The sequence below is a fragment of the Rattus norvegicus genome, chromosome 4, assembly GCF_036323735.1.
Source record: "Rattus norvegicus strain BN/NHsdMcwi chromosome 4, GRCr8, whole genome shotgun sequence".
Classification (NCBI taxonomy): domain Eukaryota; kingdom Metazoa; phylum Chordata; class Mammalia; order Rodentia; family Muridae; genus Rattus; species Rattus norvegicus.
The window spans coordinates 15,793,717-15,811,981 of NC_086022.1; the positions used below are offsets into that span (position 1 = coordinate 15,793,717).

General features: G+C 39.8%; 1 protein-coding gene across 24 annotated transcripts in view; it reads right to left on the reverse strand.

Annotated features, from left to right (window-relative positions):
* Positions 1 to 18,265, reverse strand: part of Magi2 (membrane associated guanylate kinase, WW and PDZ domain containing 2) — a 1,483,910-nt gene that overhangs the window by 515,199 nt on the left and 950,446 nt on the right. The window contains exon 1 of one of the 24 annotated variants that reach the window (XM_063285361.1): positions 17,211 to 17,560. The exons of the other annotated variants lie outside the window; for them this stretch is intronic. Within the exon in view, the coding sequence (XP_063141431.1) occupies positions 17,211 to 17,358 (148 nt within the window). The 5' untranslated portion in view covers positions 17,359 to 17,560. Of the gene's footprint in view, positions 1 to 17,210; positions 17,561 to 18,265 lie in introns of those variants that run through there. 24 annotated transcript variants of the gene reach the window in all.

Here is an 18,265-nt window from a genome sequence, read left to right on the forward strand (position 1 = left end):
TGCAACCCCCTTGGAAGAACAACATAGGCTGGCCTGAACACCCAGTTCCCCCAGAGTCTAGAGCACCAACCAAAGAGTGTACCTGGAGAGATCCATTGCTCCAGATAGATATATAGCAGAGGATGGCCTTGTCTGACTGCAATTGGAGGTTGGTCGTTGGTCCCAAAGAAGACTTGATGCCCCAGTGTAGGGGGATGCTAGAGTGGTCAGGGTGCAGAGGGAGAGTGTGGGTGGGTGGGGGAACACTCTTATACAGGCAAAGAGGAGGGGAAAGGGTAGATTTGGGATGGGGAGAATGGCCGAGGGGTAACCCGGAAGTGGGATCTCATGGGATAGGGGGTTGGTGGAGGGGGTAACCTGAAAGTGGTATATCATTTGAGATGTAAATGAATGGAATGATTAATAATAAAAACAAAGAAAGTGCTTTAGGATTTAAGAAGGTGTTTTAAGGTTAATGCAAGTGAAAGCTTAAATGGTGATAAAGTGGTTTAGTGTATATAAAAGGAATTAAAAATTCTTCAGATTTCCAAAAAAAAAATAAGGAAAAAAAAAAGAAAAGAAAGAAAAACAGAAAAGTCAGGGAAGGAATTAAAAACTTCCAAAATCAAATGAAAATGATGGCAGAACTTACTGGAAATTTGGGATACACCTAAGGCATTTTTAAGAGGAATGCTTACAAGTATGATGATATTAGAAATTCAAAGTGACCTCAAATAAATAACCTAACAGGAAACAACATTACAGGAGAAGAGAGAAAATGATGAACTCTAAAAGAGTTATAGGTTGAGCAATAATAACTCCTAGGTCAGAAATTAATGAATTAGACACTAAAATAGCAATGCATAGAATCCACCCAAGAGTTGACAAGGAAAACAAATATGGTGGACCTAAAGCAACTAGTCCCATCTTCAGCCAGGAATGAACGTGTGCATTCTTGTTAGTGTTCAGCTGGTTCTCAACACTTACATAGTACACGATGTCTCACCTAGAGAACGATCCTGCCGTCTACAATGAAAGTTTTAAGAAACTTAAGGAAAAGTTGAGGAAAACATGAACATATAGAAGTACCTTCCATGCTCATAGATTGACAGAACATTCTAATTAGTATTTTAATTAATTAAAGTATAAATGAATTGCAATGAAAATAAAAATTAATATTTCAAAAAGTGGTCAGATTGTAGAAAAGGATCTACGGATTCAAAGCAATCCCTATCAAAATTCTAATGAGATTCTTCACAGACATGGAACAAAAATTTACTCTCAAATTCATGTGAATGCACAAAAGAATTCGAGTAGCCAAAGCAATTCTAAGCAGAAAAAGCAATAACTGAAAGAAGCCGAGTAATAAACTATAGTAACCATGGCAACAACAAAGACATGACACAAAGGTATTCCAAAAGCCACAAAACCAATGGGATATATCATCAGACATAGAAGTCAACCTATATAGTGATTAATCTCATCTTTGGCCATCCATTTGGGGAATGAAATCATCCTTTGTGGGGAATACATCCCTTTAGCAAATAGGGCAGTAGAAAACTGGATATACACATATAAAAATGAAACAATTTCTTTACGTATCACCCTACAAAAGAGTCAAATAGAAATGAATCAAAGCCCTTAATATAATACCTTTCAGCTTTGAAAACGCTAGAGAAAAGAACCAAGAATTTCTAGATAGACACAAAATCAAGGACTTGATATAAAGGACCAAATTAGAATTTTTAATTCTAAGAATTATAATAAATGGTTCCTAATGAAATTGAAAGTAATCTACACAGCAAAAACAAAACAAAACAAAACAAAACAAAAACAACAAAATCGACAGAGCAAAGAGACAACCTATAAAATGAAGGAAGGTCTTTGGCAGCCATAAGGGTTTTTTAAAAGTCAAACATTAAACGCTAAAAAATCATTCACTCAATAGTATTGAACAGATAGTTCTCAAAGTAAGAAATTCAAATGTAAATATTTGTAAAAGTACTTAACGTGGACACCAGGGAACTACAAGTTAGAACACCGAGATTGCATCTCAGCCTGGTCAGAGGAGCTGCCATCCAGACGAAAAGAAAAGTAAACTCTAGACACTAACAGAGGAGAGGTAATTTAACACACGGATATAAGAGTTCTTCAAAAAGTTAAAATCCAACTACTAGGTGGATGGGCAACATTATATAGAATATGATATATAGTATATGAATTATGAGTCAGCATACAACTGAGAGGGCTGCAGATCAATGCTTATTGATTCTCTATTTATAACAGTCAAGCTAGAAGCTAGGGAACAGCTAAGGTACTCAGAAAACTGGTTGAAGAAAATGTACACACACACACACACACACACACACACACACACACACACAATTATGATATTTTATTCTGCTGTAAATAAAATTGAAATCATATTATTTTCAGTAAACTGGGGGGAACTGAATAATATCATATTGAGTTAAATATGGCAGACTCAGAAAGACACAACATTGCAAAATATTATTATTTTTCCCATACAAAATATAGTTTCCTACCTAGTTCTGTTGGGGACTGAATTAACCCAGCCCCTCAAACTGGGAATCTGTATGTCCAAATGCTGCACGTCCATGTCCCTGATTAGTTTTTGATTAATCAATAAAGAGCCAATGGGTAATAGCTGGGCAGATAGACTGAGGCGGGACCTTTAGGTTTGCATGGGCTAGGGACTAGGAGAAAGGAAGGAGGGATATTGCCATGTCTCAGAGGGAGATGGATCAGATTTAGAGCTGCAGAGGGAAATTCATCCGAAATGTACGTGAGAAGGAATGCAGCCCCCAGAACGGCTGCCCAGAAGGAGCTAGGGTAACAAAAATAAAATACAGAATCAGAGGGTATTAAGCCAGGACTACCAGAAGGACATGTGTGCTAGCTGCAGGGTGGATTAGAATTACCCAGTCTATGAGCTACTCAAGGCATATCCAAAATTAACTGGTACGTGTGTGTGTGTGTGTGTGTGTGTGTGTGTGTGTGTGTGCGCGTGTGTGTGGGTGTGTATGTGGTGTGTATGTGGTGTGTATGTGGTGTGTGTATGGTGTGTGTGTGTGGTGTGTGTATGATGTGGTGTGTGTATGTATGTGGGTGGTGTGTGGTAGTGTGGTGTGTGTGTGTGTGTGATATGGTGTGTATGTGTGTTTCATTTGTGAATCCAGGGTGCTCCTGGGAGGGAACAGCAAGCCCTCTCATCCGCTGGGAGCAAAGCGGTTATCTAAATTATTACTATAATTTCTCTCTCTCTCTCTCTCTCTCTCTACCTATCTATCTATCTATCTATCTATCTATCTATCTATCTATCTATCTATCTAATCTATCATCTATAAATTTATCTATTTCTATCATCTAGCTGTCTACCATTTATCTATCTACCTGTCACCTATTTATCATTCGTCTAGATAATAAAAATGGAAAAAGTACTAAGGGGACAACTGTGAGGAGGAGAGGGAAAGGACAGTGGGTTAAAGAACATATGACATAAAAAAAAAGATGTAGGGACTATTTAAAGAAAGTATATTGTCAGCAAGGAAGTCGGGATACCAGATACATGGGAAAGGACTGTGGAGGCTAACAAGAAAGCAGAATTACACATATGGACATAGTTCTCTCTTTATTTACATATATGTATAGTTATCATTTTATATAAATGTATCCTTGACTTTCATAATACCTCTTCTTTTTCCTAGAAAGAAGGTATTCTTTATGTACATGCTCACTAAAACATTTCTTAGGAGTGTGATTTGGAAAAGCAAAGTACACAGGGGACTTCACCTTTTTGAAACACTAGAGATTTAAAATCAATCTTAATGTCCAAAAGAATTGCCCTTTTAAAATGTCTTTATACATGCTACTGGGTAGAATGTATAGTAGGTGTATAGTAGGTGAACCTACTATACAGTTTGTTAATATAACTTGTTATGGCCTTTTTATTTTACTGTGCTTCTTATCTGTTAAGAGTCTTACCATCTTGGGGGTTAAATTCTACCTAGAATTCAACTTTGTTTTCCTCATACCCAGCCCATTGGCATGTGGGCAACAATAAATATGACTAACAAAGAAATTTGCCACTAGGTAACACTCATATCCTGCAATAAAAGTTGCAAACCTGATCATTATTACTTGATATCTGTGGTGATTTGTGGTAAACTACATCTCAGAATCACAGCTTTTAAATTATGGATGCCCAAGGAGCCATACTGGAGCTACCCGTTAGAAATATTAATTCCCAGGCTGCACTTCCTGCCAATGATTGGAGCATTCAGGTTTGAGTTTTTCAAGCTCACTGCCTTTGAAGAATGTCTCAATGTGTGGTAGACCAATAAGGCATAATTTCAAAGGCAGTGCGTAGTAAGAGGGATCAAGCCTATTGGAGGATCTTCTATCATTATCTACATGTAATCATTATGAGAAATTAAAAGCAGTGTAGTTGCTTTAAGGTAACAAATTTATGATTGGCATTTTTTGACAAGGGTAAAGCATAATATTTGGGGTTTTTCAGATCATACAATCTCAATTATTAATAACTCAGGTATGCTCATAACAATGGTTATGAGCAGTGGTTAAATGTGTGGACCCTAGTAAAATTTTATAAACATTAAAAGTTGGATTTGATAACATTTCACACAATACAAACTATTGTCATCCCTTGTTTTTACAGCTAAAATTTTAAGATCATCCTTACCCTTTGGGATATATAAAACTAAACAAGGGAATTAGTCTACCTAATATATATTGAAAGACTTTGGTCTATCTAATACAAACTTAAATTTTTCCAGACATAGATATTCCTATATTAATCGGATGTACTATGTATGCTCAGGAAGTAATCAGTACAGATAAAGTTCTTATCATTGAGGATTTTGAATTAAAGAATAAATTATATAAAAGAGGTGATCAAAATGTTGTGAAAAAGAGTAATGTCTATTTGAGAGTTTACAAGATTTGAGCTCTGAGTAGATACAACTGTATCTACTGTATTAAATGCCAAAAGAGAGTAGTCAAATGGATACAATATATTTAAGCCAGATAAGAACAATATATTCTATGAAAAAGACAGCATCATTAAGCAAGCAAAAAACCTCTGGGAAACAAAGAGGCTAGTGTGCATAGACATTGTTGAAAATTCACAATATTGAAACACAGTATGAGGAAGAGGCCGGATTTGAACTTGGAAAGAGTCAAAAACAGATTTGTAGGGTCTGGTCAGCCATATCAAGAAATTTTGTAAAGGCTTTATGCACTAACGTGACATAATGTTAAGGTTTTAAATGTTTATCATTCTTGGTCTGTATGGGAAATAGACTTAGTTGAAACCAAGGGAGGAATGGTGACAGCTTGGAGGATTGATGAAAACTACACATGTGTATATATGTACATATGTACAAGTGCATGTACCAGATCTTTTAATGCTCAAAGCATGGTAGCAGACATTTGGGAATTAAAGTTATTTTCCATGACCAAGCTGGCAATTCCATAACTGTGGAATTAGCAAAGCATCAATCTGAGGAGTCTTTGGAGGTTTGATACGGTAATATGTGATCTAGATATGAACAGCATCTTCCAGGAAGAGGACAGAACCATTAATTATTATCCAACAGCAAAAGAGCAACATTCTTTACATGTAGTTAAAAAGAAACATAAACCCCTTGAATAGGTATATAAGGCTCACGAATAAATAAGCATTGCTAGTTGACTATATCGTGTTGAACATAAGAGGTATTCAGCCCATCTTAATAATGACATTACTTGAGGCATCTATCTAATAACACAAACCTATTAGCACATCAGCCTAAATTGATATTGAAAGGACAATTAAAATTGGCACCCAAGCTACAGTCACTACTCAATGTGATAGATTGGAATGTATTGAACATCATTTTTTTTAAAGTAGACTGTTAACACTGAGGACATAAATGCTAATTAAAGTAATGACTTCATTCAGCAATTTTCTTTTTTATGAGGCCATTTGGATCATGCTCTCTCCTCCATATGAAAGGGCAAGTCCTTATTAATTTGGATGGTTACCTCAAAGGAATGAATAGTAGATGAAAACACGACTTCAGCCTGCCATTTTTGCCCCATGACTTTCTGCCACCACTACAGTGAAATCAAGATGATGATATTTACAAGCTTGTTCTATAGAGGTTCCCATGTCTCTGCCAAGCTCCTTACAAAACATCCTATGCTTAGAATTGAATGGTAGAATCAGATTTGGGGAATTTCCTTGCAAAAATGAAGTCTCATAAATAGTTTCCGAGGATACCATGCACTTGTAACATAAGGCCATAAGAATCTAAGCTTGACCTGAAGACCTCCTCCCCGGGAACTAGCTCATACGGTACCAGAAGACGATGTGCAAGCTTTCTTTTTTTTTTTTTTTTTTTTTTTTCTCATGACCTACACCAGGCTCTGCCTCTCTTTATTTTTTTATTAACTTGAGTATTTCTTATATACATTTCAAGTGTTATTCCCTTTCCCGGTTTCCGGGCAAAATCCCCCTCCCCCCTCCCCTTCCTTATGGGTGTTCCCCTCCCAACCCTCCCCCCATTGCCGCCCTCCCCCCATAGTCTAGTTCACTGGGGGTTCAGTCTTAGCAGGACCCAGGGCTTCCCCTTCCACTGGTGCTCTTACTAGGATATTCATTGCTACCTATGGGGTCAGAGTCCAGGGTCAGTCCGATGTGCAAGCTTTCAAAGGAGGGAATCAAACAGTAATCATAACCACCCACAATGTCTATGAATATGAACTGCAGAAATGACCAGCATGGCACAGTAACATTAAGGGTTTAATAGTGGCGCATATGTCTTGGTGTGCTCTAAAAGAGCATGAGGTTCACTCAACTAGAGCGGAAACATGCCTGGTGTTAGAGACCTATCAAACTCCAGGTCTTTTAGCTGCAGTCTTTACTTCCAAGAATATGACTCCAATTATTTTAAGGTAGACAATTATTTATACAAATTTTATGATAATCCCTTGAATCACTACATAGAAAATGAGGAAGAAAACAGAACCCAAAGCAAATCCCCAATCGTTTAGATTCATGAAGTGAGCAACCAAAAGCCTAAGTGCGAATAGAAGTTTCGAGAAGCAATCTATGCTTAGGGCTTTGGGCAGCATGCTGAACTTCATGAATAACACATTTTCTGACAAGGGCCTTTGACAATCCCAAGGATTGGAAATGGAAAATGGAATTTCTGACCAAAGGTCATTGGCTCCAATCTGGCCTAAACTGGTAGTGACTAAAAGTTATTATCTATGGCTAGTTATTCAGCAAAGGCTGTCAGATGAATGGGTGGACTCAGTGTCATTTTATGAGATAGGTGTCTGTGTCAGGAACTCATGATTACCTTGCACACTGAGTGGACAGCTCTACATACAAGTCAAGACATTGACTAAAAGGAGAAACTGTCTACTTTCCTGCCTTTACAAATGGTCTTTTTTGGTGGGAACTTCCAGAAATTTCTAGGCAGTTGATAAGAGTATACACGACTTGCTAGGTTGTCATTTTCAAAGGCAGGATATGTTTATATTTACTGTAATTTCTCCATATACTATTCTTTTATATTTTTAACGGGATCTAGATTATAATAGAATGTTCTTTGGGGATTATCTTAATTTCTTGTTATTATTCACAATGTGAATTTCAGACAGTGACAACAGTATTTATTAGGGTCTACTGCAAACATACTAAATCTGAATTCATCTGGATTTGAACAATATCATCATGTAATTAAGATGCACAGTAAAGTTTGGGGTGTGCAGTGCATGTCCAGCTGGTCACTGAACACAGAGAGTCCTTGATAAACGTATGTTGAATGACAACAACAGAAGCATGAATGTTGACCTTCTGCAAAATTCCACAATCATGGAATTTCATAAAACATGCAAACAAACATTCTTTGTTTAGCTCTGTATCCCATTTTTAATAAGGTTATTTATTTCTCTGGAGTCTAACTTCTTGAGTTCTTTATATTTATTGGACAGAAGCCTGATATAGCTGTCTCCTGAGAGGCTCGGCCAGAGCCTGACAAATGTAGAGATGGATGCTCGCAGCCAACCATTGGACTGAGCACAGGATCCCCAATGGAGAAACTAGAGAAACGACTGAAGGAGCTGAAGGGGTTTTCAACCCCATAAGAAGAACACAATATCAATCAACCAGACCCCCCAGAGCTCCCAGGGACTAAACCACCATCCCAAGAGTACACAGGGGTGGACTTATGGCTATAGCAGCTTATGTAGCAGAGGATGGCCTGGCTGGGCATCAGTGGGAGGATAGCCCCTAGGTCCTGTCAAGGCTTGATGCCCCAGTGTAAGGGAATGCCAGGGCGAGGAAGTGGGAGGGAGTGGGTGGATGGTGGGGGAGCATCCTCACAGAAGCAGGGGAGGGGACATGGATAGCAGGTTTCTGGAGGGGAAACAGGGAAAAGGAATATGACATTTGAAATATGAATAAAAAATATCCAATAAATGAAAAAATAGTTTAAAAAATACTAACAAATTGATTAAAAAAACACGCAAACTTTTACTATCCTGGCTTCTGGGATTGCTTAAGTTAGAGTTCACAGATAGATACCTTGTCTATTTAGTGCTGTATTCTTATTGGAAATTATGACACTAGAAGATAGGCCTTCCTACTGGGTCCAACTGAGGTTTTATAAACTGAATAAGGGAAAGAGGAATTGTAAATCTTTATACCTTATGCTAAACGGCACCTTGCGGCTTTTGAGGTCACGCCAAACAGCCCTATTGTCATGCAACGCTACCTTAAACAGATTGCATTTACCCAAAAGGCCAAAAGACTCATCACAATATACTGGACCATTAGCCATGGTTAAATTTCTAAACCATGTTGAATGACACTGGTGGCAAGGTATATGGTTAGACTATTATGTTAATACTTCTGAACTTGTAGCAGGCACAAAATGAAAAAGGCAAGCTAATGTTCAATTCGGGCCAGTGTGGGCCATACTGATGTTTAATGTGGTATATTAACTTTAGTCAACAGGACATTGACTGAAATTCACTTAAATTCGTGGTGATTTTTAAAAATGGTATGTGTGTTTATAGTCATTCCTTCCACAGGAAAGTCTTTATGCTTCAACTTTATTCTGATAATATTTCATCCTGAAGTTCAAATCTTTCTAATACCTGAGGCTTCCACTGAAAACAAGAAAAAAGAAACTAAAATAAATTTCATGTGAGGTTCTCATCAGTTACATGCTTCCACTTAAAGAATCTTTTCTTGATTTCCTAAACTCCAAGCCCATATTCCAATGAGTCTTTTTTTAAATTTTTAAGCAAAAATGCAAAACCAACCATGTGAAATTTTTGTGAACCTGTACTGAATCGAACTGCCCAAGATTATTGGAATGAAAGAAATGTTCTGAGATTTTGATTCTGCTGAAACTTCTGGTAACTACCTTGGGTACAATTATTACTTTGAGGTCATTAGAATAGGTATTAGATTTGAAGATAACTGAACAGATAAGATTCACTCCCACCTGGTTCATTGGCTATTATTAAAATATAATACTCCAAATTAAAGGAAATGTAAAGAAAGATCGATAAGGTTGTATGCATAATTACCTTCTCTGTTAATTCTGAGTCTAAATTATAACTTCATTCAATCTTGCTCTTTCTTTGGGTCTTATAAAATCAAACTTTTTCTTGTGTTGATTAGACTATCACCAGCAGCTCTACCTCCTGCACTCTGCCCCTTAAGCAGAAAGAAAAAAAAATGTCTGTATCTTACCAAATTGTTGAGACTCTCATTAACCTAAAAGTAAGAAACCTAGAACTAATAACAAAACCCACAGTCTCTGCTGGGCAGAGTTAATAATTTGGACTCTGCCCCAGGCACGTGTGTAATTAGGAGCATGTTCTTGCGTCCACAGAACAAGTCCTGTCCTGGCGATGTCTTCCACATAGACTGACTGGAAAGGTGTTACAGGAGATGCTGCAACTTTGAAGAGCATTCCATATTGCGTGTTGGCCTGGCTAAATGACTGGCTGTCCAACGGTCTGTTCATTGCCTATTTTCTTATCACAAAGGGCAGAATCTTTGCCTGGAGGCATGCTCACTTAATTATATTCTAGCACTTTTCATCCATCCGACTATGGTAGGCTCAGCCTGGCTTTCCTTTTTCCCTTTCTCTTTGTAATTGTGTTCTTAGAGAATTCTAAGTAGTATTACTTTAAGATTTCCTGGACACCAGACCTACTTCTTGAGGTCTTTCTCAGGCTGGTTAACATTTTGCTTTCGTGGGAGCTCAGCATCCTATCACACTCTTGTTTGAGCGTTCCTGACTAAGCTGGGAGTTCACAAACTGCCCAATGTTGGATCATCCATCATCTGACTCACAAACCTATCCCCTTTCTGGAAAGTACTTAACCATGAAAAGCAAATTTCTTTTGCTGAAAACAAATCTTTATTCCCTAATGTGCATATTGTATCACACTGGTTTTGGCTTTTGCAACAAAACAGGATTTAATTGAGGTTCCTCTATGTGATGGGTGTGCATCAAGACTGTTGTCACGTCTCCCTGTCTAAATGTAGTGCTGAAAATTCCTGGGTGTTGTATGAGCAACCCTGTTCCATCGGCACAGACAATGGGGCTGTCGTTATTTTCTTCTTTGATTTGATATCACTAATTACTAACTTACCTTTGGATATCCATCTTTTATTAGACGAAAGCAAACTAACAAAACCTCTCTTGAATAAACTTGTAAGAGGAAACTGCCAAGAAAGATTAGATGACTTTTGAGATGCATGCATTTTTGTTTGTTTGTTTTTTGGTGTTTTTAAATCACTAAAGGGTTTTTTAAAATATTAACCAAGTCAAGGTAAACATTTCTTCACAGGTAGACTGCTCTGACATTAAGCACATTTTACATAGATTCATGTCCTATCAAAGTGGGGGGTCCCTTTAAGGGGCTCAGTTTTGATAGACACCATCAGCAAGCAGAAACTCATCAGCTCTGAGACAGGAAGTGAGGCTTGAGGAGAGCTGACTCAGGGTTCCGTGTCCAGTGCCGCTGCTGATCATCCCCTATAGCACACAGCTTCACAGAGTGCCCACTCCAGACAAGCCCAGTTTGTTGTTTTTTTTAAAAATCAGATATTTTATAAATTTAGACTTCGAATGTTATTCCCTTTCCTGGTTTCCACTCTGGAACCCCCATCTCACAATCCCCCTCCCACCCAAACACCCCCACCTCACCACCCTAGCATTCCCCTACACTGGGGAAATGAGACTTCACAGCACCAAGGACTTCTCCCTTCTTGATGCCCAACAAGGCCATCCTCTGCTACATATGTGGCTGGAGCCATGGATCCTTTCATGTGTACACTTTGGTTGATGGTTTAGTCTCTGGGAGCTCTGGTGGGGTCTGGATGGTTGATATTGTTCTTCCTATGGGGTTGCAAACCCCTTCAGTTCCTTCAGTCCTTTCTCTTAAGTCCTCCATTGGGGTCCCTGTGCTCAGTCCAATGGTTAGCAGCAAGCATCCTCATCTGTATCAGTAAGGCTCTGGCAGAGCTTCTAAGGAAACAGCTATAACAGGCTCCTATTAGCAAGCACTTCTTGGCATTCACAATAGTGTCTGGGTTTCGTTAGGTGGGGCAGTCACTGGATGACTTTTCCTTCAGTCTATTCTCCACAATTTGTCCCCTGATTTCCTTTAAACAGGAGCCCTTTCAGGTTAAGAATTTGGAGATGAGTAGATGATCCCATCCCCCAATGGGGGCCTTGCCTAATCTCTGGATATGGTCTTTACAGGTTCTCTCTCCCCTTTGTTGAGCATTTCAGCTAATCTCATCCCCATTGGGTCCTGGGAGCCTCTTGCTTTCCTGGCATCTGGGACTTGCTGGTGGCTACCCCTAGTTTCCCATCCCCCATTGCTACAAACCTCTGTTCAAATTCCTGACCCTCTGTATATCATCCTCATCTCTTCCCATTCCTGATCTCCACGCCCCCTGCTCATTTTCCCTTCCTCTGAAATCCCTCCTGCCCTCTATGTGCCAAGAGTATTTTGTTCCCCCTTCTAAGAAGTACTGAAGGCTCCACATTTTGTCTGCCATCTTCTTGAACTTCATATGGCCTATGAATTGTATCTTGGGTAGTCCCAGCTTTGGGGCTAATATCTACTTATCAGTGAGTACATACCATGTGTGTTCTCTTGTGATTGGGTTACCTCACGCAGGATGATATTTTCTAGTTCCATTCATTTACCTAAGTAAATGAATGAAGTCATTGTTTTTAATAGCTGAATAAGTACTCCATCGTGTAAATGCACCATATTTTCTGTATCCATTCCTCTGTTGAAGGGCATCTGGGTTCTTTCCAGCTTCTGGCTATTATAAATAAGGCTGCGATGAACATAGTGGAGCACGTGTCTCTTTTATATGTTGAGGCATCTTTTGGGTATATGCCCAGGAGAGGTATAGCTGGGTCCTCAGGTAGTACTGAGGCACCTACAGACTGACTTCCAGAGTAGCTTTACAAGCTTGCAGTCCCATCAGCAACGGAGGAGTGTTCCTCTTTCTCCACATCCTCTGCTGTCACCTGAGTTTTTTGATCTTAGCCATTCTGACTGGTGTGAGGAGGAATCTCAAGATCGACTTCACTGGACTGAGGTAAAAATCAGAGCTCCCACCGTTGCACCTTACAACTCCAGAATCCACTGTGCTTCATTCCTTCTAACTCCCAGTGGGAGTTTGTTGCACTCTCCAATTTTAGAGTCCTTTCTGCCTACTTATGAAATCCAGGCCAGGGAAACTGTCTCACTTCCTTGAGCCTTTACCAAATTCACTTAGCACAACTCCAATCCCTGACTGGTCCTTTTCACATGCCCCACAATGTGTCGATGCATTTCAGTTTCCCCAGCACCAGGTACACACAATGACAGATGCACATAAATTTCTGTTTAGTTGTGGGTTTTGTCCCGGTATTCTTTGCTAACTACAAATGGCATCTTGCTATTAGGGTGACACAGAAAATAAATAACTGGAATTTTACAAAATGAAAAGCTATACAAAAATATGTATGACATGTCAAACAAAGGTGTTATAAATCAGGAGAGCACCATGCCAACTGGATGTTAGATCATTTGGGAAGTGTCCATCTTTGACTTTATTACCATATATTAAATATTATCTTCTGATGAGAGTCTTGCCTTTGCATCTCCTTTATCTTTTGTCTCTATTAACATGTGAATGTCTGTGTCTGCTTCAAATTCATATGCTCAAATACTAATTCCCATGATGACAACACTGGGTGGTGGGGACTTGAGAAGGTCAGAGGGTTTTGAAGGTATACTTTCATGAGGGGGATTAGTATCTTTACCCAGCAGGCACAATGTAGCCACTCCACTGGCATTCTTTATAGTCTATGTGCACAGCTAGAAAGTGCACACACTGGATACCTTGATCTAGGACTTCCTGGTCCCCACAACTGTGAGAAACAAATGTCTCCTGATCATATCACTTAGGTTATAAGATTTTTTGATAAAGTTGCCCAAAGACAGCCCACTTTAAGACAGAAATGCGAAGATGGTTTCCCAGTACCCGTTGCTGTGACACCTCCGGTTACACAATAGAATGAATCCTGTCTTCCACTCAGCTGAGAAAGCATCTAATGCTCCAGTTGACTGGCAATTGAGCACCAGGGCATAAGACACATGTCAGAGAGGATAAGCTTGGATTTGGCATGGTTTGTTGCATTTTAAAGCTCAGTCAAGAAAAACATGACTTTCTGTAGATTAGGAGAAAGATGCATTGCCTGTGTAGTCTTCCAGACATTCCAAATGCTACTCTTAAATGTAAGCTGCAACAGTAGGAAAACATCTGGTTAACAGCCAGATGCAACGGCATAGATAAGCTTGCACCCAGCTCTTGCTTTCCCATGACTCCACTGAACCACACTGAAGAAGATTTGAAGTACAAGTTTCGTGACCCTTGATGGCAGTGTACCCGTTACGCGATACTGTGTCTCCTTCATTCACACTCATCAGGACAACTGCTCATGCTCAGCATAATGCAAGCCAGCATCTGTCTCATCTGCACTATGAGTTTTGCAACTAACCAAGTCTCTCGATGTCTTGTTCCCATAAGAAAGGAAAAACTCCATCTGTAGAAATATATAGACCGTATCTTGGCTTTTAATCACAGACATATGGATTTTCTAACCAATTATATCGGCTACGTTTTTCTGTGGTAACACATACCTTACAAGAAGCACTGTAGGGGAGGAAGGGTCTATTTTAGCTCACAGTTTGAGAGGTCCATGTGGGGTGGTGTGGTGGGCGCAGGATCCGGCGGCAGCTCGTAGCATCATCGCACAGGTGGCAGGAAGCAGAGGGTGATGAGTGCTGTTGCCCAGCTACATTCTGCTTTGTGTAGTCTGGTACCCCAGATGGGGAACAGTGCTCTTCAAGGTTAGAACAGGTTTTTCCATTACAATTAACCTAATATAGAGCATCTCTGAAAGACCGCCACGGTCTCTGTGGTGAGTCTAGATCCACTCAAATTGACAATGAATATAAAGAATCGTATGGATTTTCCTCCTTAATGTCTAGTTTCCATAGAGACGGGACATAATCTAACTCTAGGAATTTACAGACTCCATGATGCACTTATACAAGATTTCTCACCATTGGTTAATATATCTATCGGTATTAATCCTTTAGTTTTAAAATTGGAACACTTTTCCATTGTAAAGACATCTGTAAACTATGTTAATTCAATTCAGACTAAAAGAGAATTAATAAACATTAGCTGTGAACAAATTTAGTAAACTTGTAAATGTTCAGATACCAGTCCTAAACTGGGAAGCCCGCCCTCCTGACTTCATATAGGAATTTCAATCGATTCTACTCTCACTGCTAAATATGGGTAGCAAAGTTATTTATTCTAGGATTCAATTTTTAATCCCAGCCACTTGGTATCCGTGGGATTTGAATCATAATTCAACTTCTCTGAGCTTTGGTTCATGTCTGGGTTAAAAAGAAATTGCCTGTATCCTTGAAATGTTGAGCGATTAACAGATAGATGGGTAAGTATTCAGCACCCAGGACAGTGCCTAGGGCTTCAGTGACTCAGAAGCTACATTACAACTTGCATAGCATGCTTCTGTTTTTCTTGCAGCCAGATGACTGTATTCCTAACAGTCTCTTATTTCTTTGGTGGTACTTAAAGGGTGGTGGAATACTGAAAACACCAAGTTTTATCCTGAACTAATGCATATGAAGTTTACCTTATGGGCGCATTTTCTTTTCATTTTCTTATTCAACGGTCTTGTTACATAAGCTTGTGGGCTCTGAGACCTTCCAAGGTTCTTCCACAAGATCTGCTCTCAAGCCAGCTGTCTGGCTGGTGCCTCCTTTCAGGGGGTCTGACTGCCTTGCTTACTCAGTTAAAGCATTCCTCTTGACGTCTACTTTGCATCTGATTCATATTCCCAGCATGGCTGATCTGGGAGCCACATACTTAAAAACCCCTCCTGCTGCATGGCAACCTTTAGAGCGGGCAGCTCTGAGGAGACTCTCCTGAAGAACCTTCTAGGCTCTGATGGGGCCCGAGAGCGACTTGCCCTCCAGCTGTTGTGCTTGCAGTGAATGACATGCAAATGTACAATGTCTCATGAGGATGCTTTTACCAGTTCCCTCTGCCCAGGAGATAAAAGCCCAATTTGCTTTGAGCCGTTTTATTGGGCAATTTCTGTTTAAAAAAAAGATAAAAGTTATAAAGAAAAGTAACCACAGGTTCTCATGTAGACATTTATTTTCCTTTTACCTCAGAAGTACTTTCCTGAAAACATTTAGCCTTCATGGAGGTGAAAAGCCATCTTATAAAGCCGTACAGATTAAAGTGAGACGCTGCAGTGGTGTGGGCAACAAAAGGCTATCTGTAGCTGCCAAGTTTTAATTACTTATTTTAAGAACTGCAGACCTATGATTAATCCTACCTAAAATAGGCATGTGGTGCTTACTTGTGTTTGGAACACTGGAAAGGTGGGGGCACGTCTGTTAAGCCAACTAGGGTGTCCTGGGCTGAAGTGGAGCATGAATCCAAGATCTACCGAAAACAAGGTTCAGTGCTGGGCACTGTGAATGCTAACAACAACGGTAAAGACGAGAAAGAGGCGGGCGGACTGATAGAGCCAGGACCAAGTGAACTGGAGTCTAGGGACGAATTGGCCAATTCTGTGTGTTTGCTGTGAATGGCAGTAGGTTGGCTTTTTGGCTTTACCAGAAGGAAGGAGCAGGAAGAGACAGTCTTAAAAACTGTTAAGAGGCGGGAGGAAAATGCAGACGTTATAAAAAAATTTAAGTACAGCAAACACCCCGTGAATCCTGGAACTCAGGCTCTATACTGCCGCAAAGTATTATCTGTACCCATTTCTCAGGAACCAGTCCATCACTTACGATGTACAATGACCACATTGGCATGCTAACAGTTCTGTTTTAGGGATCACAACATAGCTAATCATGTAACTGTTTAAATAACTATTGGCAACACATGACTGTTCCTCATTGGTGGAAGAAGTATATTTATGGTAAGATATGTACACTGTCGAAGGTTGGAAATGTACCTAAGCTCACAGCCCAAGGCACTGAGTATCAACAGGAACACTCTAAGGTAAGCTCAGTGTCCTTCAAATAGTAAATGATTGGAGGGCTTCCGTGGCTAAAGCATTACTGCTAGAAATAACCCTGCATCTATGAACAGAACACAGTGAGTTTTGTTCACAAGTCTAACAACTCAGGCTTAATAATTCAAGAGCCAGGTTAGATCCTTATCTCATGATTTCTGATAATGATTATATTGTTATGCTGTTGCAAACACTGTATTTCAGGACGTACACATCCAGGGATATGTTTTTAAAAATAGCTATTTTTCCAAAAGAGTAAACTACAGCTCAGAAATTTATGTTGCCTCAAACTGCATAAGCTCTCAAGTGGCAGAGAAGGATTTAAGTCCTTGGATAATTCTGGAGGCTTCATCTCACCTCCTGAGAGACAGTGATTCTTCTACTGTATGACCGATCTACTGTAGGAGGAAGGGATGGGACAGTAAGGAAGATCCCCACCGGACAGAGCAGGGTTGTCTGGATGTCTCTTTTGAGCACCTCAGCACCGAGGCTGGCCCAACCCCGTGTGACGTGAACGCGCACTGTGGAGCTTCATACCTTGACTGAAGGCTTTGCGGTCACTGGGCTTCAGATCTCCATTTGTGAACTCTAGGAAAATTTCCAGGTCTTCATTCATTTCCTCACGATGTCTTACCCAACTCAGCAGAACAGTGCCTTTTATAAACTGATTTTGGGAAGAAGCCATCGTTTTCCACAGTAATACCAATAATACTCAGGACAGGTAATCCCCAGGTACCCTAGAGGCATCTGAGGAAAAGCTAAGGTGGGAAGTCATTCTCTTCCACACCCTTCTCCTCATAAAGGTCTTCATAAAGGTCATAAAGGTTTTCTGAGCTTCCCTCACAGCTGAACAATGGGGGACTTAGGAGAGGAATCTCAACAAACTCCTTGCTAAGGCCCCAAACTCCTTAGCATTAAACCAAGTCCCACTGTCTGATTACATTTATTTAATTTTTACAGCTCCATTGTTGCCCCCACCACTGCCCCCCTTATATTTCTTGACTACCATCTATTCTTCCAAAACAGCATAAACTACAGAATTTCTGTGATTACACTGGGTCTCTTTTTCCTGGTGAAGTTTTTGGTATGCTTTGCTTCTGCTCATCTGTGTCTGTTTTCGGATGCAGCCCGAGACCCAAGGTCTCTTTAGTAGAAGGAGGCCCGGGTGCATGCGAGGCGTGAAGTCATGAGTACTATGATACAGCTAAGGGTCTCGACTAAATAAATGTCTGGAATTGCTTCCCAGGGACTGTTCGTGTGGTTTCATATAAAGATCAGAGTTGTGATCTTCTCCAGGTATTCAGCTGCCCTTAACTGAGATTATGATTCTTTTGTATGTTTTTCTTTTAAACATGAAGGTCAGAGTGAAAGTTCTGCCTTTATATTCCACAGTAACTGTTTATGAAACACGACTGGACACGATTTAATCTAAACCACGCTTTGTATAATAAGGACCCCTGAAATGAAGCACTACATTCTCATTCTGCTGGTTTAAATCACATTTTCATTTTTCTTGTGCAGAAAATGATCAGATATCAGAAGTTTTGTATGAGCTTCAGGAATGAACATTAAAAAAAACAATTTTGCCCGCA